General features: G+C 43.3%; 1 protein-coding gene across 1 annotated transcript in view; it reads right to left on the reverse strand.

The window, feature by feature from the left end:
• Positions 1 to 14,903: 14,903 nt before the first annotated feature.
• The window catches only part of LOC120930432 (sulfate transporter-like), a 50,125-nt gene continuing 39,696 nt past the window's right edge, over positions 14,904 to 25,332 (reverse strand). The window contains exons 2-4 of the mRNA XM_040341618.1: positions 24,510 to 24,637; positions 20,920 to 21,510; positions 14,904 to 16,598 (exon numbers count right to left, since the gene is read on the reverse strand). Of these exons, the coding sequence (XP_040197552.1) occupies positions 15,012 to 16,598; positions 20,920 to 21,510; positions 24,510 to 24,637 (2,306 nt within the window). The 3' untranslated portion in view covers positions 14,904 to 15,011. The remainder of the gene's footprint in view (positions 16,599 to 20,919; positions 21,511 to 24,509; positions 24,638 to 25,332) is intronic.

Consider the following 25,332-nt stretch of genomic DNA (forward strand, 5'->3'; position numbering starts at 1 on the left):
CACTGCGTCGATTTAACTAACAATTGCGCGGTCGTGTGACGTGTCTTCCAAACCAAATTGCCGTCCTTATTCCCACAAATAGAGCTTTCTTTTGGTGGTATTTGATCACCTCTGCATTTTTTATTTTTTTTTGCGCTATAAACAAAAATAGAGCGAATTTTGAAAACAAAATGCAATATTTTTTTTTTTTTTGCTATAATAAATATCCCCGGAATATATATATATATATAAAAAAAAAATTCCCTCAGTTTAGGTCGATATGTATTCTTCTACATATTTTTGGTAAAAAGGGAATAAGTGTTTATTGATTGGTTTGCGCAAAATTTATAGCGTCTACCAAATAGGGCATAGTTTTATTGCATTTTTATTAATATTTTTTTTTTCTAGTAATGGCAGCGATCAGTGATTTTTATCATGACTGCGACATTATGGCTGACACATCAGACACTTTTGACATTATTTTGGGAACAGTGCTATAAAAATGCACTGGTTACTGTAAAAATGACACTGGCAGTGAAGGTGTTAACCAGGAGGGGGCGCTGTAGGGCTTAAGTGTGCCCTAATGTGTGCTTCTTACTGTGGGGGGCGTGGCTTAGCGTGTGACGTCACTGATCGTCGTTCCCTATGACAGGGAACAGACGATCAGAGAAAGCCACACTAGGAAGCACGGGGAGAGGTTTGTTTCACTTACCTCTCCCCGTTCTTCCTCTCTGTGATCCGATCGCGGGACACCAGTGGCGATCAGGTACGCTGTTCCTGTGGGGACAGTCACGGAGAAGAGGACCGGGTCACGGTGTGCCGCGCGACCCACGTCTGGGCTCTTAAAGGAGACTTATATGTACGCCCTTGTGCCCAGCCGTGCCATTCTGCAGACGTATATCTGTGTGTGGTGGTCCTCAAGTGGTTAAAGAATTTAATGATTAGAGATCAACAGCATTACAATGTATTTTACTGAAATTCAAATGCAACAGTCTAATTCTTCTTACCATGCACCATCCCTGTGCAATCTAATTAAATACTGTAAATTAGGTGTTAACAGCAGACAGTTTGATAAATAGTATTAGAATACTCCAATAGATGTAAATAGTGGTAAAAAGGATGAAGATAATGTGAAAAAAACATACCACATGTTTATCGTCAGCTCCTATAAATGACTAGAGAACCAGAGTTTCAATCAACAGTATTCACCCTATTGATTCAATTAAAACAAGCATTTTCTTCTCTAGAGTAATTACATTGCATTATACAAATAGCATGAATGTGAAGACACATCTTCTGCCTACTAACAGCAGGGCCGTCTAAATAGCATCATGGGCCCCTGGGCAAAGTAATGCTCTGGGGCCCCTACAATGATGACAGTGCAGGTAAACAGACATCGAGTAGGTAGGAGGCAGACTGTCTCCCCTGTGTATCAGTGGCATCATGGGGCCCCCAATTTCAGGGCAGCGTGGGCTCAAGAACCAGCTGCTTTGGGGAAAGTGCAGGGGCCCCCCATGCAGCTGGGCCCCTGGGCAGTGCCCCTGACCGTAAAAAAAATCCTAATGCCGCATACACACGATCGGTCAAACCGATGAAGCTGACTGATAGTCAGTCGTGCCTACACACCATCGGTTAAAAAACCGATCGTGTCAGAATGCGGTAACGTAAAACACAACGACGTGCTGAAAAAAACGAAGTTCAATGCTTCCAAGCATGCGTCGACTTGATTCTGAGCATGCTTGGATTTTTAACCGATGGACGTGCCTACAAACAATCGGTTTTGTTCTATCGGTTAGGTATCCATAGGTTGAATTTAAAACAAGATTGCTTTTTTTTTAACCTATGGATAAATAACCGATGGGGCCCACACACGATCGGTTTGGTCAGATGAAAACGGTCCATCAGACCGTTCTCATCGGTTTGACCGATCACGTGTATGCGGCATTAGCCTTGGTTCCTTACATACCATCTGATCTCTGTACGACACATAATGGATTGAGTATTTTATTTAGGGTGACAGAACAGCTGAGTAGAGGTGATAGGTTTGTATGTTTTGCCTGTGTGTGGTCTGTCATTTTCCTCAAAGGAAACCAGAGATGAGCCCATAGGGGAGCTTTTGGCATATCTAAGACGCCACCATCCCTCCCATTCCTTATTGTTCAGGGTGCTCAATAAAGTAGGCCCTAGAACCTTGTCTGGAATCACATGCTTACACAATCAAGAGAGGCTCCTCTGATGCCAAAGCTTCCTGGCCTATGCTGTAGGTATCCTACTGGACACCTGAGGCCCATTAGACATGAGCGTCCAGGTTACCAGGTGCATGCACCCAAGGAAATCTTCCAATCGTGACCATGTAGGTGGATCTTCCTTAAATAGGCTATAACTAATTTCTGACAGAAACCTATTGCAATGTCCCCACTCCACAGATATTGGCTGTACTGTAAATGCATGACATGAATATCTAACCAGTCCAGCACTTACAACGGCAGCCTAAACTGTTACCTTAGTGCTGCATATTGATTCCTGCCAAGTTGAGCATGGCTTACCCATGCCATAAATATTCACCACGCACATAACAAAGGCACCATTGAGTTAAAATATTTACTGAACATCTTTGCATAGATTTACACATTTTACTTTTTGTAATATAGTGTATATTCATACATAATACATAATACAGGATACTTTATTAATCCCAAGGGAAACTGGGAATTTGTTACGACACAGACACACTTAACAAAGACAACACAAGATCACAACAATAGACTGAACAAGATGCAAAAACACAACAAAATTACCAATACCAGCCTAATGGCACAACACGCGTCACCAGATTTCCGGGAATAGCCGAGCTGCGAGTCGGCACTATACGGCGCCTGCGCAGTCAGCTCTACACGGCGGGCGCAGGCGCCGTATAGTGCCGACTCGCAGCTCGGCTATTTCCGGAAATCTGGTGACGCGCGTTGTGCGACAGGGGAACTGTTTCACAAGCCGTCAATCATCTAACCAAAGGATAGGAACGCCCAGTCCCGCAGTCATCAGAACCCTGAGGCAGGGATAGGAACGCACAGTCCCGCAGTCATCAGAACGCGGAAGCCCTGTACAAAATCAGAATATAAAGGTATGTACGGAGTAAAAAAAAATGACCTGCAGAAAGTAAATGTCCTTAGTATGCTGGCTCTAAGGTTAGAAATTAGTTTTTAGGGTGAATCCCCGCTTTAAGGAAACTTTCCAGGAATATAAGTTGTTTGTTTATTTTTTAATTGATAACTGTCTTAGGGCTTGATCACAACACAATGGGGGTTATCTACTAAAGGCAAATGCACTTTGCACAACAAGTGCACCGAAAGTGCACTTGGAAGTGCAGTCTCTGTAAATCTGAGGGGGAAGATCTGAAATGAGTAGAAGCTCTGCTGATTTTATCATCCAATCATGTGCAAGCTAAAATGCTGTTTTTTTATGTACCGTATTTATTGGGGTATAGCGCGCTCCCGCGTATAGCGCGCACCACTAGAGTTGCCCAGAAATTCCTGTGAAAAAAAGATTTTTGTACTTACAGTTTGGTGTCTTGCACAGCGTCCATCGGCGGCCTCATCGGGTCCGGCGTCCATCTGCGGCTTCGAGTGTCCTCTTTGTCGGGTCCGGCGTCCTTCTGCGCCGTCCTTCTCACTCGTTTCCCGCTTTCCCACGCCGAGTTTGAATACTGCACCGGCATATACCGAGCGCAGTACACTCGCGTATAGTCGGCAATGATTTTCAGGGCAAAATAGTGCGCGGTATACGCTGATAAATACGGTATGTTCTAATGCTCATAGTTCTGCACTGTATGTGTTGCCATACACTGCTATTCATTGTTAATTGCACCAAACCTAAACTATGCTATAGTGTTACAGTGTGTGCTGCCTTTGAAAAAATAGAGCAAGATCAATTTTTTTCTTGCATACATTCACAGCCCATTTCAAATTAATGGGTTACCTAAAGCAACTAATTTCAACTAACTTAAATACTGGGTAGATTCAGTAACATTTGAGCATTTTTTACGTAGGCGCAGGGCACCGTTTTTGCCCTGCGCCCCCGCAAATTTTCTGCGCTACCCGCGATTCACGGAGCAGTAGCTCCGTAAATTGCGTGGGCGCTCCGGCAAAATGCCCGGCGTAAGCGTGCGCAATTTAAATGATCCCGTAGGGGGCGGGAATCATTTAAATTAGGCGCGTTCCCGCGCCGAGCATAGGGCGCATGCTCCGTCAGGAAACTTTCCCAACGTGCATTGCGGCAAATGACATCGCAAGGACGTCATTTGCTTCAAAGTGAACGTGAATGGCGTCCAGCGCCATTCACGATTCACTTACACAAACAACGTAAAATTTAAACCTCGCGACGCGGGAACGACGGGTATCCTTAGCATTGGCTGCCCCTCCTTTTAGAATGTGCAGCCTTACGCGAAACCCGACGTATGTAAACTACGTAAACTGCATACGCAGGGCTCGCGTAACGTTGTGAATCGGCGTTAGTATGCAATTTGCATACTATACGCTGACCACAACGGGAACGCCACCTAGCGGCCTGCGTAAGAATGCAGCCTAAGATATGAGGGCATAAGAGCCTTATGCCACGCATATCTTAGGCTGCAGTCGGCGTAATGAGCTCTCTGAATCAGGAGAAGTCGTTACGCCTGCGCAAGTAAGCAATTGCGCTGCGTAACTATGGTTACGCAGGCGCAATTGCTTTTTGAATCTGGGCCTGTATTTGCTCTTTCCCTTACACTGTGTAAATGGGGTGAATGTGCCCTTGAGCTATGGAGTTATTTTACTAATAAAAAAAAATCTAGATATTCAAAGCAAAACACAGCTTCACTGTGTTCACTAATGCCGCGTACACACCATCACTTTATGTGATGAAAAAAAATGACATTTTTTGTAAAGTAAAAAAACGACGTTTTTGAAACACACCTACACACCATCGTTTTTTCACAATGCTCTAGCAAAGCGAGGTTACGTTCAGCACTTTTTTCCATTGAAGCTCGCTTCATAACTAGCTTCTGGGCATGCGCGGGTTTAAAAACGTTGTTTTAAACGTCGTTTTTGCTACACACGGTCAATTTTTGTGAAACAAAAAACGACGTTTTGAAAAACGACACAAAAAATTGAAGCATGCTTCAATTTTTTTTTGTCGTTTTTCACAAGACATAAAACAACGTTTTCCCCACACACGGTCATTTTAATTGACGTTTTTAAAAACGTCATTTTTTTTTCATCACATAAAGTGATGGTGTGTACGCGGCATAACACTCACTCAAAGTGAACATATATATTCTAATGTGCTACTTTGCTAGGTGAACAGTCTACTCCTAAATGGAGTAAATCAACCCCTGTTGTTTATTGGCCTGCAGTCTAAATAATTAAACTGCCTTATACATTGCCAACAGTAATTTTGTTCAGATAAACCTTTACTGCATGACTTTCATTTGTCGTCTTTTTATTGTGGTAGTCAGTGAAAATGTTATCTGACGGTAACATTATCTGGGGTACATGTGCTTTTAGTGGAGCTTGTGTGCTCTCTAGTGGTTGAAATAAGCTTTTGAAAGCCTCAGAATAATTCCATACAAAGTTTATTGGCCAACTGTCTTTTTGGTAAATATGGATAAAGAGAAGTACAGTGCTTGTAAAACATGTATCAATATTCCTGTATCGATAAAGTGTACATGTGCAGAGAAATGCAACTACATAAAATGAAATATGCATATATCAATTGATATGGCAAAACCATTTGCCATATACAGTCCTGATCAAAAGTTTAAGACCACTTGAAAAATGGCAAAAAATCATATTTTACATTGTTGGATCTTAACAAGGTTCTAAGTAGAGCTTCAACATGCAACAAGAAGAAATGAGAGTGAGACAAAACATTTTTTGAGCATTCAATTTAATGATCAATTAGCGCTTCATCATGACCTCCCTGAGCAAGGGGGGTCGCTGGAGTTCCGGTAAGCCTTTCATCTCAGTGGGGTGACGGTTCTCATGAGGTCAAGCATTTGTACCAAGTCACTTTATTTCCACAAGGATTTTTAGTCACTTGTATGGACTTTTTATCACATATGTCACTTTTTATTATTGTACTTTATTGTCGCATCTTATTATATGGCACATGGTTTTATGTACACATTAATTGATATATGCATATTTAATTTTATGTAGTTGCATTTCTCTGCACATCTGCACTTTATCGATACAGGAATAGCGATCCATGTTTTACAAGCGCTGCACTTCTCTTTATCCATTTTGACTTTTTGTCTAGTTTTCATGTTATAGTGTTCAGCTACTGCTTGATATATTTTAACCTGAGCGCGGTTATTTCACCCATCTACATTTTTGGTAAATATGTCCCTTATTTATACCCCCTGCTCCCATGAGGGCAGCTATCCTGTCAAAATACTTGCTTGTTGATTTGGCAGTAACTTTGCCATGACTTATGTAATACCAATGTGATAGGTATATATATATTTTGTTTTTATCATGCCAGCCATGAGAAAGATTGTCCCAGACATTAAGCCCATGTGCATAAACGTTCACATGTTTGTGGGTGTAGGAGCCTAAACAGGGCCAGCGCTACCACTAGGCGAAGTAGGCAGCCTACTCCCGAGAGCAGCCTAGAGCGCACTATCACCTAGGGTGCAACCACAGCCCCTGTTCTGTGTGAGCTCGGCTCTCCTCTCCTGATCGCTCGTTGTGTGCCACCACTAATCCCTCATGTGTCCCGCTGAGCGCCCCGCTGCACTGTTACATCTTCTTAGACAGGTCACACAGCGCTGCTCCGGGACTCCTTTGCTCTAGCCTGTCCCTCTGGTGCAGCGCTGTGTGTCTGTGTGTGCAGCGGAGGGGCGGGGCTCAATGGAGATGGGAGCCGGAGCATTGAGAGGAGCAGCTGACCTCCGTGGAGCGGGAGGATGGCGCTGGCCTGGTCTCGGCGGGGACACTGTGGAGCGGGAGGATGGCGCTAGCCTGGCCCCTGAGCAGAGCCCGGATAATGGTCGATGACGATGAAGCCACAAACAGCCGAGGTAGGAGGAGGACGGATCCCATCCGAACTACATTACGCTGTATGTGGAGTGCCGAGTGGGGGTGCTGTCTGTGTGGTGTGTGTGTGTGAGAGAGTCAGGTGGGCCAGTCACAGTGTATGTGTCAGGTAAGGGGGGTCAGTGTGTCAGGTAAGGGGGGTCAGTGTATGTGTCAGGTAAGGGTGGGGTCAGGTAAGGGGGGTCAGTGTATGTGTCAGGTAAGGGGGTGTCAGTGTGTCAGGTAAGGGGGGTCAGTGTGTCAGGTAAGGGGGGTCAGTGTGTCAGGTAAGGGATGTCAGTGTGTCAGGTAAGGGGGGGTCAGTGTATGTGTCAGGTAAGGGGGGTCAGTGTGTCAGGTAAGGGGGGTCAGTGTGTCAGGTAAGGGGGGGTCAGTGTGTCAGGTAAGGGGTGTCAGTGTGTCAGGTAAGGGGGGGTCAGTGTATGTGTCAGGTAAGGGGGGTCAGTGTGTCAGGTAAGGGGAGTCAGTGTGTCAGGTAAGGGGGGTCAGTGTGTCAGGTAAGGGGTGTCGGTAAGGGGGGTCAGTGTATGTGTCAGCTAAGGGGGGGTCAGTGTATGTGTCAGGTAAGGGGGTGTCAGTGTGTCAGGTAAGGGGGGGTCAGTGTGTCAGGTAAGGGGTGTCAGTGTGTCAGGTAAGGGGGGGTCAGTGTATGTGTCAGGTAAGGGGGGTCAGTGTGTCAGGTAAGGGGAGTCAGTGTGTCAGGTAAGGGGGGGTCAGTGTGTCAGGTAAGGGGTGTCGGTAAGGGGGGTCAGTGTATGTGTCAGCTAAGGGGGGGTCAGTGTATGTGTCAGGTAAGGGGTGTCAGGTAAGGGGGGTCAGTGTATGTGTCAGGTAAGGGGGTGTCAGTGTGTCAGGTAAGGGGGGTCAGTGTGTCAGGTAAGGGGGGTCAGTGTGTCAGGTAAGGGGGGGGTCAGTGTGTCAGATAAGGGGTGTCAGGTAAGGGGGGTCAGTGTATGTGTCAGGTAAGGGGTGTCAGTGTGTCAGGTAAGGGGGGGTCAGTGTATGTGTCAGGTAAGGGGTGTCAGTGTGTCAGGTAAGGGGTGTCAGGTAAGGGGGGTCAGTGTATGAGTCAGGTAAGGGGGGTCAGTGTATGTGTCAGATAAGGGGGGTCAGTGTGTCAGGTAAGGGGGGTCAGTGCATGTGTCAGATAAGGGGGGTGTCAGATAGGTCACATGTGTTGCAAGGGCAGAGTAAAGTGATGTCAGGGGCGCAGCGGGGAGGGGGCGCAAAATTAGGATTCGCCTAGGGTGTCAAAGATCCTTGCACCAGCCCTGAGCCTAAATGACCTTACAACATAGTTTAAGCACATCCATCATAGATACTGGTTCCTAGCGGACTATGTAAACATATATTCTGTTTTGCATAGGACCATTGCTGAATGGTTTATCACTCGGAGTTACTTCAGTTCCTGATCCTGAACCTGATCTTGACCTTTTCGTTGACCCAGCTTTTTTCTAATATGCTTCTGGATTATCCTTGTCTGCGTTTGCTGCTCATCTCTGTTAATGACCTCAGCCTGGACTCCTGACTAAGATTTTGCCTAACGACTCATTGTACCTCACTGCCTGCCAACTTCTGCTTGTTCCAGATCTTGATTCTGCCTATGATTTTGTACCTTGCTGCTTGACTGTTACAGAACTCAGCTAGTGACCCAACTTTGCTCATATCTGAACTTGAACTCATAACTGAACTTGGCATATTCTGGGTGCCCTGACCACTGCACTTCTGCTTGTCTGATACCAGTGCTTCTAAGGCCTCGTACACATGACCGAGAAACTCGACGGGCGAAACACATCGTTTTGCTCGTCGAGTTCCTTGTGAAGCCGTTGAGAAACTCGACAAGCCAATTTTCTCCATTCCCGTCAAGTAAATAGAGAACATGCTTTATTTTTGGCTCGTCGAGTTTCTCGACAGTTTCCTTGACGAAAATGTACACGCGACCGGCTTCCTCGGCAAAAAAATATCCCCCAGCATGAAACGAGGCCTTAGTTTCAGTCTTCAGTTCCAGCTCCATGGAACTTGTGTTCTTTCATCAGCCTTGCAGACCCTGCCTCAAATTCCAGGGGGGCTTAGGCTGGATTCACACCTATGCATTTTTAGTGCTTTTGCATTTTGCACGTTTGCACTACAATCCATTTAACATGGTTTTCTTTGGAACATGTTCTGTACAGCAAATCTGCAAAATGAAAAAAGCACTAAAAATGCATAGGTGTGAATCCAGCCTTAGACAGGAATTTTGAGGTCACCCTTGTCATCACAAGCTCATACAGGTATGTGACGGGACAAACAAAAGATGCCATACCAAATGATTTTGGTGGTATTTAATCACAACTGGGTTTTTTACTTTTTGATAAAAAAAAACTGAGAATTTAAAAAAAAAATGTCTTAGTTTCTGTCAGAAAAATGTGTAAATAAGTAATTTTTGCACTAATGAGGCTGCACTGATGGGCACTGACTATCTTTACAAGTCTCCCCTGTTAAGAAATGCCTGTCAACGCCTCACACTCTTTCAGTGTGAGGCGAGGAGAGACGATAACCGGCATTTCCTTGTTTAATCTCGTTATCAGCTGTAATTGGACACAGATGATCACATGGTTAAAGAGCCGCGTCATCGGCTTTTTATTGAGATTGGGGTCACGCCATGCCCCAGTGACACAGGGCGCCCATGATCGCCCCACAGAGCACCCCGCCCACCATCATTTGTCTATATGGCGGGTGGAAGGTAGTTAGTATGTCTGGGAATCCATCAATATAGCAGGTTTGGTTGTAATTTTATAGGCTTTAAAATGAGTTGCTTATGGCAAGAAACTGACAAATGATTTTTCAGAATTCCCATACAAACGTTTTTTTCCTTAAGCTGATCATACATGGTTCTATTTGTTTGTAGATGAATAGTAAAGCTGAAATGTATACAGTCTAACTTTTGGACTTCTATTTGTATATATTGTATATGACTGGTTGGGACAGCCTAGTTGTAATGCACCAGTGATCTTGTTTACTTTTTGTTCCCCTTTCTGCTTTATTTTATCATCTTTGGTTTGATATTTTACATGTTGCTGGTAATCACCCAGAAATATATCGCTATAGCTGTGATCTGCTGCTGTAGAGAGAAGCTGGACAGAGCTGCAACAGTGTCTGTTTGCTGAAGTATCCTGTTTGCATTGGCTTCTACATCACTCTCCTATGGAGCAATTTGTAGAAGTATAGGAAGGGCTGATTGTTTCAGCTTCAGGGCATAGTTGTAGACCGCAGCTAGTGCCGTGGAAGGGAAGGGCACCATTTTAAAAAGGTGCCGGGAAAAAAAAAACATTATCCCAGCGCCAAATTCAAAATTACTCTCAGATCTCAAGTGTTTAAGGATACCAGTGTTAGAGACCTTGATGAAATGCGCATGTAGAGGTGTACCCTCACAGCCATAGGCCTCACCATCAAACACAAGAGGCCTCATGTTATACATGTGTAGCAGCCTGCTACATTTTAGCCGGTGCTGCTTTAAATTTAGAAGGTAGTCTGAGAGTTAGTTGACTCAGACTGTATGATTTTTCACTAAATTTGGGCCTCTGTTCCAGCCATAGCTGTACTGTGAGTGACCACTATTGTTGTCTGGGGTGCCGTTACCACTGCAGGCCAAGGGTGGCAGCAGTCAGGTCAAGGTGTTTTGGGTGTTCCCTTCGGCAACCGATAAGTGGGAGTTGATCGTCCTTCTGTGCATGCTGGGGAGGAGTGTTATCAGGAAGCCATTTGGGACTGCCTTAAAGTGCCAAAGCCCTCCCTTAATGTTGACTTTTCATTCATAATGGTGTCTCATCGGTTTGAAGGTTGACGGCAGTCCTGGAGCTTTGGCCGGCACATCTAAGACGATCGGTTGGTTATTCAATGGCCTGGAAAGGATGACCAGATGTACTTGTTTACCACCCTAACTAGGGAAAAACCCTTACCTTGCCTGATCCCAGGTTCTATTCGTGAGGAGAACCGGCAAAACTTGCTCGCACGCACGCTTTTTATAGAATATTTGTATTCACATATATAGCTATCAATTGAAGTCAGGGGGGTAACTCACCTATATATATGTTTATTTTTTACACTTACGTTCATGGGTGTACGTTTTGAGTGAGAGTATATATTTCTTAGGTTACCTCTTTGTGCACAGGTGATAACCTCTATTGATTCACTTATGGGAGTTCCTTTTATTAATTGGTTCTCACCTGTAGGTGGTCAGTATTGGTCACATGCCTCTTGTAGGAATCACATATATTTGAAGTGTGTTTTATTTGCATGTTAGCCATGACTAAGCACTGATCTATAATGTGAAACGCGTAGGCTACTATCCCCATTTTTTTTGCTGTATTTTGTAGTGCATTTTTTCATCCGTTTTACAATAAAGACAACCAGAAGGTTTTTTGGAGTGCAGCTGTCCATTTTCAAGGTGTTTTGGGTGTTCCCTTCGGCAACCAATAAGTAGGAGTTGATCGTCCTGTTGTGCATGCTGGGGAGGAGTACTTAAGGGACAGACGCTATTGGTCTGGGGGCGTTGATCCTGAGTCTGTCGTCCCACCACCCTCCGTGTGTAGCCCTCCTGGTGGGGGGGTGCATGTTCAAGTGTTCCTGGCTCCGAGACCATGTTGGTCCAGAGTTGTGATCTAATAAGTAGGCCCTATAGTTCGACTGGTGTTGAGAGGATTTTGGACCGAACTTATGTCCATTTTGAGAAGGTCTGTGGCAGAGACTTTACCAAAGTTTCTGCGCGTCATCTCGGCTGCTAGGCTAGTGAGAGAGGCCTATCTGGGTGTGCAATACCCACTCTGGCTAGAGTGGCGATGAAAGCTGTGTTGCTGGGAGCAGGAGTGTTTCCGGACAAAAGTTGTACACCTGAACCTATTACCTATTACCCTTCCACCTCTTCAACTACTTATTTTATTCTTTTGCCAAGTTCAGCAAATAAATCAAAGAAAAATAAGTATAAGTGTGGACATTGAACTTGTTCTCAGCTCTCATCTGATAACCTAGACGGCCAGGAGGTAACATGCCACCCAAAACAATCCAGCAGCTTGTCCGGTGGTAGTGCTACACATGTGTCTGTGAAGATTTGGAATGTACAGGGTGATTTTGTCACTTTAAGTTTCCCCTTTCAGGTAAAAAAAAATAATAAAAAATTTAAATAATGAGGCATTATCGTACAAAATTGCACCCTACAAAAAAAAAAAAAAAAAACCTTCCCATTGACTCCAATGCATCTCACTAAAACAGCAGAACAACAATGTTTCAGAACTATTAGCACTTTCTGTTTCAGTTATTCCTAGTGATAAGCATTTGATGATATACAGTATGTATGAATATCTTTTCATTATTAAACTATATGAATTTCAGTATATCTGTTACTAAACTGTCAGTACATTTTCTTAATGTCTGCAGCAGTAAAAAAGGTATAGTGAAAAAAAATGAAAATAAAGAGTACTACATAAAAAGACAGCATAAATACAATCTTTATTGTATAAATAAAGGTTTAAAAATATTCAAAAGAGAAATAGAAAAAAGCTAATTCCATATTGTCTATATTGCATAATGTCTGCAGCAGTAATACAAGGTATAGTTAAAGTGGGAGTTCACCCATAAAACTGTTTTTTTCAAACAATCCCCTTAGCTTCATGCTCATTTTGTCTAGGGGAATTGGCTAGTTGTTTTAAAATATGAGCTGTACTTACCGTTTTCGAGATGCATCTTCTCCGTCTGGGTCTTCGGGAGCGGGCGTTCCTTCTTGATTGACAGTCTTCCGAGAGGCTTCCGACGGTCGCATCCATATCGTCAGTAGTAGCCGAAAGAAGCCGAACGTCGGTGCGGCTCTATACTGCGCCTGCGCACCGACGTTCGGCTTCTTTCGGAAAATCGTGACGCGATGGATGCGACCGTCGGAAGCCTCTCGGAAGACTGTCAATCAAAATAGGAACGCCCAGTCCCGCAGCCCATACCCGGAAGCGGCGGAGAAGATGCATCTCGTAAACGGTAAGTACAGCTCATATTTTAAAACAACTAGCCGATTCCCCTAGACAAAACGAGCATGAAGCTAAGGGTAAAAAGTGTCATGTGCGGGTGAACCCCCGCTTTAAAAGAAAGAAAAGAAAGAGTAACACATAAAATGCCAACATAAATACAATCTTTAGAGCCCATTCACACAGGGACGACTTTGGATCCGACTTCAAGTCGCCCCAAGTCGCCCCTAGTCGCCTCAAGTCACGCTGCATGAGAAAATCAATGTAAGTGAATGGAGCCGTCTTAATGTACGCTACTGCAGTTGCTCCGACTTTAAACAAGGTTCCTGTACTACTTCAATCCTACTTCTAGGCGACTTGTACCCATTGATTTCAATGGGAGTCGCCTCAGAAGTCGGATCACTGTCTTAACTGAAGCAACAATACAGGAAGAGAACATACATTTCTCAGACAAACCCCTCCCTCCAGCAGAGCTGATTGTTGTTTGATTGGCCACTGGAAAGCCTCCTGTCCTGGAGGCAACTTCAAGTTGCCTTGTACTGTCCTGGAGGCAACTTGAAGTTGCCTTGTAAGTTGCCTGATGATTCATACTCAAGTCGTGTCCAAGTTGCCTCCCACAGTCGTGCTGGAGGTCGTGTTGCCCCTGTGTGAATGGGCTATTATTGTATACATAAAGGTTTAAAAATATTCAAAAAATAAAAAAGAAAAATCCCATATTGTCTGTCCATACTGCATTTCCAACCCTTTATTAATTTGGAGAAATTTAACAGAAGGGTTTTATCCTCATGCTTATCTAAACAAGCCTGTCAAAATACAGATATAATGAACTGCTATCACAAAACATGACTTAAGGCACCTTGGTACTAATGTATGACATTAAATATGCTAATAAACATTATCAATACTGTTTTTTGTTCTGCATGGAATGTGTTTCTTAAGTACCACCATCTTAATTTAAATGTATTATTTCAATTAGTACAAGGTCGGTTTACTCGTTAGTCTGGTGCTAAACCTTCATCTCCATCTCTAGCTGGTTCCCTTAGGCCTCGTACACACGACCGAGGAACTCGACAGGCGAAACACATCGTTTTGCTCGTCAAGTTCCTTGTTAGGCTGTCGAGGAACTCGACAAGCCAATTTTCTCCATTCCCGTCAAGGAAATAGAGAACATGCTCTCTTTTTGGCTCGACGAGTTCCTCGACAGTTTCCACGTCGAAAAATGTACACACGACCGTTTCCTCGGCAAAAAAAAAAAAAAAAACATCAAGTTTCTTGCTGGTTTTTGCAGAGAAACTTGTGTTGTGTGTAGGAGGCCTATGTCATTCTTGAGATCCAGTAAACTCTCTAATTGCCTTATCTTCTCCAAGAACACACAGGCAAATTATTTGTAATATTTTCCAACCAAGCTGAGCAGAAAGGGGGGATTCGGACAAAAACGAATGCACATGTCTAATATATATCAGTGAGGTCACCCATCGCCTTAAAGCATTTGTTACCCCGACACTTCATATTCCATATTTGCTGTATCATGTACTTGTATGAGAAAGTATCATGTTCTCTTTGTATTGCTTCCTTTATGCAAAATCCCTGGTGTTCCTGCCAGTTTCCTATTAAAAACTGAACACACTAAGCAGGAGAACACACTGTGGCCAGCTCTCTAACTATGCTGGGAACTCAATGTGCACTCCTCCAATGATCAGAGTCGTCCTGACACCCCCCCCCCCCATTCACTGGGAAGCTCAGTGTGCTGCTGCTTCACCTCTTATGCACTTATGCAGCTGAGAACAGAGGGAATGTGATCACTTAAAAAAAGGGACAACAAGCATTTATAATGTATTTTTATATCTATACAAAAAATGTTGACTTTCATTTCTATTTTAAATTGAATGGGTTGTTTTACAATGAGATTGTTTACAATACCTTTCAAGCACCAATAGGGAGGCTCAGGAAAGCAACTTTATTAACAAAGTTGTTATTGCATTACATCATCTGATTCTGAGACTGGGAGGGAAGATGCACTTTTTTCATGACTTAACTTCATCTTTCTTCTAAACTTTCTTTCAGCAAATGTGACGGCATCATGCACACTATAGAATACATGCAAACCATCATTGCTTTTGCAGCTACCAAAAAAGTTTCCATTATGGATTAAATAGCGTACTGATGGATTACAGTTGGCAAGAAATACCCACACGCCGATCTCTTCATAATCATTGTAAACCTCTTTCAGAACACTGAAACCCACTGAATCTATAAACTGCATGGCACCACAATCAATTATTAGCGAGTGCATAGTGATTGTTGGAGTGGCAGTATCATGAGACCTCTGGGGATTACAAAGTGTTTTTATTGCATTTAGCTTTGAGAAAAACTTAAACTTGCTTTCTGCTTGTGAAACCTCTTTTTTGGCTTTTCTTTGTAATGCCAACACAAATGATGGGTTAACTCCAGTTTTGTTAAATAGGGCTGATTTGAAATAATCCTTGTTTGCATAGTACAGACAGCTATCAAATTTATAAATTTTTATATTAGGTACATTGTCAAGCTCTTTATATTTGAATTGATCTTCATAAATCTCTGTGCCACTGACATGACCTAGAAGTGTGGCCCTCGGCCTTTGGGTACGGAATATCACACAGAGCATCGAGAAACAAACACCCACCAGCAAACCAATCTCTGTTGAAATTACTGCAGAAGCCAGCATACTGACCCACCAGACCAATGTGTCTATCCTGTTAACCCGCCACATCTGGGGTGTATCTTGAAATTTCATAACAGCGCCTTTAAGGCTAACTATTGTAATAACACCTAAAATGCAGGTTTGTAGAGCATAAAAAAGGGGGGCAATAGCAAGCAATACTAGTAACAACACTATGGAGGAAACAATTCCATTTAGCTGTGTATTGGCACCTGTGGATTCCTTAAGCATGGTTTTGGCAAGAGCAGCACAACTTGCAAAACAATAGAAGAAAGATGGAATCAGATTACACATGCCAATAGCTATCATTTCCTGATTGGTGCTGACTGTGTACCCATGTTTTTTGGCAAATATTTCAGCAAGGGAAACAGTCATGGCAAATCCTATGATTGCAATTGGTATTGCATCTATTGCAATACGTGGAATCAGACTCCACTCTGGTGCTCTTGGTGGTTTAAATCCAGTAGGAATCATGCCACAGATTGATGACGCATATTTGTCATTGAAATTAAAGTAATAGGAAACCAATGTAGCCACAACGATAACAAATAATTCTATTGGAATTGGGACTTTCATCTTAGTCTTGTACAAATCATTAATACTTTTCACTGGCACCAAGACAGCAATCGCTACAATGCTGGTCAGTAAATCGCATATATTAGTATGCTGCAAGTCCTTAAATATGTCAATCCAGGTGAGTATCAAAGATCCAACACCATCACGACGAGGAATCTTCAAACCTAGAAGATACTTCATTTGGGATGTTATTATAGTAAGTGACGATCCAGTGACAAAGCCACTTAGCAAGGGCTCGGATAAGTACATAGATATAAATCCCAAGCGGAATAGTCCCATAAGGATCTGCAAAACAGAAAAAAAAATTGTAGGCTTTTTAAAAAACACACATTTGTATTTAAACTTTAAAATGTTAATTGAAGGATTTGTACAGTCATGACTTAAATTTACCACCACTCTTTCCTCTCCCCCTCTCAAGTACATCACTGCATTCATTTTTATTTTCTATATTTTGCTTGAAGCGAGAAAAACCCTGTATCGCCAGGCTCTATAAATTATTGCAGGGGAAGGTGCTGGATGGCCAGCTCCTAATGATGTAAACATGCCACACCTCCCTCCAGAACTACATCTCTCAAGATCTCTTTTACTAAACACAGCATGCAATAAGATAAGGCAGCAAAGATTTTCTTAATAAAAAAATAATAATAGATGCAGGTGGAGAGCGACAGAGGGGGTTGAGGAAAATGATGAGTTCTGTAGACCAGAAAAGGAGAAATCAGGCAGAGCTGACAACACGGTTTGGCATTTCAATGAGTCAGCATTGCCAACCAATAGCAGAATGTTATGAGGGCACTGGATTTGTTGCTGGATCACCATGTAAGTTTTGTTCTTGCAGCATTTTTAAATGAATAATGCTTAGGGAAATATACGTAAATTGCAGAGATGTTCTGCATACGTTTATTTTTATGTTTCCCCAAAATGAATATAAAGACTTATTTTTGTGTGAGTGTAAAAAAAATTCACAAAGCTAACAGCAGTATAAGGACCATTACTTTTTAGAAATATATACTAAGTAAGGGAGCTATTTATATTGCAGGGGAAAGGACCCTGGCTACCTTACTTGATCTAAAAACAAGACAATGAGGGCAATGATTTGGGGAAGGGATATGCAATTAGCGGACCTCCAGCTGTTGCAAAACTACAAGTCCCATCATGCCTCCGCCTCTGGGTGTCATTCTTGTGGCTGTCAGAGTCTTGCTATGCCTCATGGCACTTGTAGTTCTGCAACAGCTGGAGGTTCACTAATTGCATATCCCTGGTTTAGGGAATAGAGCGGCAGTAATAGATGGAAGCAGCTTTTTCGTTGTTTCAATTTACGTCAGATAAAACTAATGGCAGCAAAAAACGGAGTCACTTCTTTTAGTAAACTTTGACTTTTAAGGAAGTCTACCATAAAATGGATTACCTCTGTGATGGAGGTTGCTATGATATGGTTCAAAACTGCATGCTTATTACTTGGCAGTTAAGTGACTGTTCAGCATCATCCTAAATGGGGTCACTACTTTGAATCTGGTTTGTGGTTTTACCCTTTAAATTTCCAAGGATGTAAGGCTTACATGAGAAGAGGAAGGCTTCCAGCTGGCTAGCTCAGTAAGCCTATTATCCTCTACCTTTTCTTCTGCTATAAAATCATTGCTGCTTCAGTGTCTATGAAGTTATAACAATTGTCCAGACCAGTGGCGGTTCGTCCATAGAGGGCGCTGGAGCGCCGCCCCCTCTGGCTCTCACCGCCACTGAGTCTAATAACATAGATTCATGCATTGCACGAATCTATGTTTTTGTCCCGCTGCCACCCACTATTCAGCTGGCCGGATGTTGAGCGCCAGCCAGCTGAATAACGGCAGCTGGTTGGCTGTACGGAAGTGCCTATCAGAGCCAGCGGCTCTGATAGGCTTTCCGAGTACAGCCCGCGGGTCCCCGGAATCTTATCCTCGGATATGTGCGCTCCTTGGATAAGACTGACAGGCGTCTTAGCCAATCAGGTTGGCCGGTTCTGGCTACCGGTAACCTGATTGGCTGAAGCGTCATCGAGGGTGGGAGAAGACATCGAGGCGAGGGTCGAGGACGTGGATGGCTGACTCCAGTAAAGGTAAGTGCCGGGTGGGGGGGGGTCTGATGACAATAGGCACAGTGGGGACAATGGGCACAGTGGCGACAATTAATGGCACAGCGGCATGAATGGGCACAGTGGTGACAATTAAAGGGCACAGCGACATCAATGGGCACAGTGGCGACAATTAAAGGGCACAGTGGTGACAATTGGCACAGTGGCGACAATTAATGGCACAGTGGCTGTGTTTGATGGCATGGCACAGTGGCTGCGCTTGATGGCATGGCACAGTGGCTGCGTTTAATGGCATGGCACAGTGGTGACAATTGATGGCACAGTGGCTGCGTTTGATGGCATGGCATAGTGACTGCATTTGATGGCATGGAACAGTGGTGACAATTCATGGCACAGTGGCTGTGTTTGATGGCATGGCATAGTGACTGCATTTGATGGCATGGAACAGTGGTGACAATTCATGGCACAGTGGCTGCGTTCGATGGCATGGCATAGTGACTGCATTTGATGGTATGGCACAGTGGTGCGAATTGATGGCACAGTGGCTGCATTTGATGGCATGGAACAGTGGTGACAATTGATGGCACAGTGGCTGCGTTTGATGGCATGGTAGAGTGGTGACAATTGATGGCACAGTGGCTGCATTTGATGGGCACAGTGAGGCTGCAATTTTTTTTCCGTTTGCACCCCCCCAAAAATTTTGAGCACCAGCCGCCACTGGTCCAGACTCTTCTTATTAAATGAATAGCTGTGATTGCAGCCATTTATTCAAAATATATCACGTGCTTACCGTTCCTTTTGTGAATGAACACAGAAGCAATCTGTACTGAGAATTTTGTTACAGCAGTGTGGGGCTGCAAAGAAAAACGGAGATTGAGGACTCTCTGCCCTCAATATCTCTCTCTATCTCATAACATAATTATCCGGGACTGTTTAGATCGCTGATATTTCTAAAAAGTCCGCATACAGTACTTAAAAATATTAAAGAATATAAAATATAATACAAAACACCCCCACACATTGTGGGAATACATGTTGTAGATTTTGGTGTACCAACACACTAAAGGACACTTTACTCCAAATCCCGAAAACAAGATACAAGTCCAAAGGAGAAAGGAGATTTGCGGTCCAAGGCCCTCGACTTTGGAACACTTTACCAACCTCTATTCGGTTGGAGGAGAATCACTTGGCCTTTAGGAGAAAGATCAAAACCCATCTCTTCTGAGATCAATGGAGAAATGGTCAAACAAGCGCCCAGAGGCGATTCAGTTCGCATGTGCAGCGCTATATAAGTTTATCACTCACTCACTCACTTCCTGGTGTGTACTACGAACATGCAATAAAGTGCTTGATTTTGTTTTGTTTTTTCAAATTTCATTTATTCAACAACTGTATATGTGCAGCAGCACTTTCCTCCACATTGCAACACTCTGTGTTAAAATAATGTGTATGTCCACATAATTTTATCACAAAGCACACCATCAGAATGCACAATGTATATTATCCAAATGCATGAGTGTAAGCCCAACCTCCAGATTTTTGGTGTAAGTCATTTATTTACAGTTTTGCTTATCTCCAGCTTTCACTGTTTCGCATTAACGCACAATTTAAAATGTACAAATATTTGTTATTTATTAGCTTGATACAGTTGTATGCTTTACATTTAGAAGGGATTTTGTAAGGTATGTTGTGTTTGTGTGTATGTGAATAATGATTTTAGTGTTTTTTTTATCAAAAATATTGTTTAAAAAACCATCAATATAACTAAAATGCAACTATTACTAAACCTAAAAAATCAATAGCACCATCTTTTTATTATATCGGTACGGTGCTTTCAGAAAATGTATGGCTAGGAGGGTCTTTTACAAACTCAGAATACTTTTACTGAAAAATTAGTAAGTAAAAAATTGGAAAAAATTACCTGGACACCTGAAGTTAAAAGTGGAGAGGAAAGCTTGGCTTTGAAAAGTATAAGGCCCCGTACACACGAGAGGATATCCGCTGGAAACGGTCCGCCGGACCGTTTCCAGCGGATAAATCCTCTGGCGGATTTGGATCTGATGGCTGTACACACCATCAGATCGAAATCCGCGCGGAATACATCCGCGGTGACGTGTTGCGCCGTCGCCGCGACCATGATGCAGCGACGTGCGCGACGCTGGAAGGTAAATACTTCCACGCATGCGTCTAATCATTATGACGCATGCAAGGGAGGGGAGTGGACGGACTGATCCGGTGAGTCTGTACAGACGACCGGATCAGTCCGCTGGACTGGATTCCAGCGGATAGATTTTGTAGCATGCTACAAAATTTTTATCCGCTGGGAATCCGTCGGCTGGATTTTTATCCGCCGGGAAATGTCCGCTCGGACGTACAGACAACCGGATCTATCTGCTGGAACTGATCCACGGATCAATCCCAGCGGATAGATCCGGTCGTCTGTACGAGGCCTAACAGTCAGAAAGTAGAAGCACCCAGTAGAAAGGTGTCAAGCAGGTTCTTTATAATATTTTACATAATTGATATGCAACATAACATTACCTGGTAAATTCCAGCCATAAAGGTTAAAGATGTGGCCACCATAATGGCATAGCAGCCTCTTCCACATACAGTTCCATCAGTCATTGTTAAGTTAAATCTGGTATCTTCTTCTGTGAAACCTGCAGCTTTCAAATGCTTGTTCACAGACTCTCCTACCATAAGACACAGCACCCCAAATGTTCCAACACAGTTATGGCGAGAGGATGCCATGAAGAAGTAGATTATGCAGCAGAAGAAGTTGGTGTAAAGGCCATAGATAGGATCCTGGCTTGCTAAGAGTGAATAAGCTATTGCCTGAGGAATAGTCACAATGCCAACTATGATTCCAGACATAAGGTCTCCCAGCAGATATTCTCTAACTTTGTAGCGAGGAAGCCATGTTAGTACTGGGAATAGTTCAAAACAAGACCTGCCCAAATTTCTTGGACAACTTCTACAACATTCTTTGGTTGTCTCACAAATGACATCTTTTAGTTTGAATGGTGGCTTGATTTGTTCTTCAAGTTCCACAGAAATGTAGGGTAGAGAAGGTGAGTGCTCTCTCCGGTTTGAGAACTCATTCTTTATAGAATCTTCAGAATCCACACACTGCTGATTAAACAAGTTAAGAAAATATGAAAACATGTTAGTGGACAGTAACTTAAAGTATCTAAACCTTAATTGGATGATACTTACCTTTGTAAAGTACATAATAAACAATTGAATGCTTTTTTGAATAAAAAATTCAGTTTTTATCTTATCTTTTATCTTATTTTACTCCCATTGTCCATCTCAGTGCTGCTGATATTCTCCAGCCTCTTTCAGCCATGTCTTGCCTGTCTTACATTCCCTCACTCTTGTATCAGTTGTACATCATTTCTCAGGATTGACTTCATTATAGTAACAGTAAACAAGGCCCATGCAATGTGTGATGGCTTGGTCGTTTGTAACGTCCACCAAGGGACATGTGAAAGTGGCAACATAGGAGTACAACAGGGAAATAGGCATGACCCTCAACAGAAAATGGTTAAATAAAGACCTTCATAATAGAATCATCAATTATTGTTTTAATAAGGTTAGATTACAGAGATAAAAAAAAAAAGTATATCTGAAACTAGTCTGAATTTAGTGACACCCACAAGACTTTTGTTATTTCTTCTCCAAATCATCACTGACTATGCAAACTTCACACTGGGACTCATGCAATTTGGAATCTGTGCTTCTCCACTCTACCTCCAGATTCTGAGACCTTGATTTACAAATAAAATGCAATATTTTCCACAGTCCATGATTATTTGGGGAGCCATGTCATCTGCTGGTGTTGGTCTGCTGTGTTTTATCAAGTCCAAAGTCAGTGCAGCCCTCAACCAGGAAATTCTAGAGAACTTTATGCTTCCCTCTGCTGATCAGCTTTATGAAGAAGCGGATTTTATTTTCCAGCAAGACTTGCCACCTGCCCACACTGCCAAAAGTACCAATACCTGGTTTATTAATAATCATGGTATCACTGTGCTTGATTGGCCAGCAAACTTGCCTGACCCAAACCCCATAGAGAATCTGTGAGGTATTGTCAAGAAGAAAATGAGACACAAGACCCAACAATGCAGATGAGCTGAAAGCCACTATCAAAGAAACCTGGGCTTACTAAATTACTAAAATAAATAAACTTTTTGATGATATTCAAATTTTATGAGATGCATTCGTGTGTGTGTATATATATATATATATATATATATATATATATATATATGTAGCGCCCCCCTTACTTTCAGTGCGGGCGCTACACTAAAGTTAGTAGGGAATGGAAGGGGAGTATTTCTGGGGCAGTCGCTTTTGGCGGGTTGTGCTATTCGGGGCCCGAGTTCCAGGTGCGGTACCCACCTTCAGGGTACACGCATCCATGTGCCCGCCATCGTGGCCTGCTTCGCTGAGGTTGTGCACCATGCAGAGCCTTATCCTGACATTGAGAGGGGCCCCAGCAACTTGCTGGGTCCCAACCTTCTGTTGAGAGGATCCTAAGCTGGAGGCTGTGCGATGGGGGATCGGCTCGGGGGAACCTAGAACTAGAGGTTGTCCAGGAGGCCAAGACGAACCATCGGGGATCCGGTCACCACACCATATGACAGGTATGTTCAAGCTGTCAGTGGGTGACACTGATTGAACAAACTGGGAGGATTTGCTCAAATTGATCTCACAAATCCCAAATTGTCCAGCCTGTGGCAGAGTCCCTGAGTCAGGCCTGTGGCAGAGGTCTGTATCCTCCCAGTGATCCGCAAGTGACGCTCCGGCTGCCAGGCCTGAGATAACCGCTTGTCCGGGGGCACTTTACCCACCCTGATTGGGGTGGCGACGAATTGAGCTATATCATTGCTGAGAGCAGGCTTGCTCTCTCTTCATATCCAAGGCCTGATACTAAAGTTTCCCTACGCTCATCAACCTTTTTCTGTCGTGTGCCATGTTGATGTTGGCCGTGTTGGGCCTTGGAATAAAGCATTGAAAACTGAATTGATGTCTGGACACTTGCTCTTTATTCACACTCACAGAAATCACCCCTAGACCAAGTCAAGAAGGTAACTCAGTAAGCCGATTCAAACTAATCAGCGGCTCCTTCGGGGGGTGAGCGCTACATATATATATATATATATATATATATATATATAAAAATATATACTGTCCTATATGGGCCAATTGAAGGAATAAAGTGTATCTGTTACTCAGGCTGTGGGGGTTTTTGAACTTGTGCCCTAGGAGTGTTATGATGAACGATCTATGCATGAGTCACGGCTCCAATGTAAAGAGCTTCTTAATCCTGCAATGTAGCAGGGTTCACCATCACCACATCTGGGGCTTAATCATGAAAATAATCCTATGACAATAGGCATACTGAACTTTATACATGTCATGAGTGCACAGCTTGATTCTTTGGATTCATGTATGAAAATATTCAGCTTTTTTTTTTGGTCGCTGGAGCCTATTCAGTAAGAGTGAAGAGGGGCTCCTTAGTCACCACTCCAGGCTGGATTTTTTTGGTGGGGATGGAAAATCCACAAGCAGCTTTAAGGAACAAATAGAGTGAGTGTCCCTGGTTGCTGGAAGAGTTTGCTTTTTGTTCTATGTGTTTGGTATACATACCCCTGCAAAGGTAGAGCCTTATTTGTGTTACTCCTAGTAGCTGAATAAAAGTAGGCTGAAAAGGGCCACACTGTATAGCTACATATATACCGTAGCTTGGAAACTTGGTTCATCTGTACTGTGTCACCTTTTAACCATATTATCGCTACAAAATGTTTTATTCCTATCTCCTCTTCAAGAAGAAACATGGTATAAACTGATGTTTCCCTTCAAAGGCTGTCCCACTGTGGAGGTCTGTGTCTTCCTAAATGGCTAACATTGCAGAATACGTATTCCTTTTATTGCAATTAATATACTGTATGTGCAATTAACTCTGTACTGTATTTATAAGGTAAAACTATCCCTAATTAATACCAAATATATATTTTTTACCCATGTATTCATAGTACTAGACATCAAAGAATGTCCATGTTATTTTACTTAATTATAAGTTGTTTCTTGTTACTGTATAATATATACTTGTGGTGAAGCTTGAATACACTAGCAAAAAGGCTCAAGGCTGGGCGTCCCTCTTTGTTCTCACTGAAGAAGAGTGTGTATGTAGCATTACCCCCGTAGGACCTGCTGGTTAGTTTTGGGCCTTGCATGTTACCTCGTTCCTCGTCATCTAGGGGTTGAGAGTCAGCAAAAAAGTTCAATGTCCACAAGTTATAGTTATTTTTCTCTTGCTTTTATTTTCAAACAACTTGTAGAAGTAGAGGGGTAAAGGATCAGGGGAAAGTTCAGGCGCACAAAGCAGATCACTGGGGAATTGCTAAACTTCAAAGTCACACTCACCACTTTCTCTTAAGTGGGTATTGCTCACCCGGATAGGCCCCTCTCACCTGGCCTAGCAGCCGGGATGACGCACGGACAAGAATAATCTCAGTCTCTGCCACAGACTGGTTGCAAGTTCAGATGAGGGATTTCGGAATCCTCTGCCACAGGATTTGATACCCGGAGATCCAGCCTTACAGTTCTAGAGCCTTTAAGCCAACCCGGCACACTGTAAGGTATTGTAGGCTACGGTGCATCCTTCAATAGGTTACCAGGCCTCTTCCAAAGTACCAGCCTTCCGCTCGGTCCTTTCCGGGACAGGTCCTCCCCTGGCTTTCTCCATTGAGTGGCTTCCTCCTGCAGGACAGACAGCACAGGATCTCCTCCATGGCGTAGGCCCCATTCAGGGTAACTTGGCCTACTAGGCCAAAATGAAGCCTCGGGCCAGTATGGTCCCGAGGCTAAAAAATCACACGACACATACCTCGCGCCAGGAGGGCCACGAGGCGAAGAGCCATGATAAATGGCGTCTGCCCCTCAAGTATC

This window comes from Rana temporaria, chromosome 3 (assembly GCF_905171775.1).
Source record: "Rana temporaria chromosome 3, aRanTem1.1, whole genome shotgun sequence".
Lineage (NCBI taxonomy): Eukaryota > Metazoa > Chordata > Amphibia > Anura > Ranidae > Rana > Rana temporaria.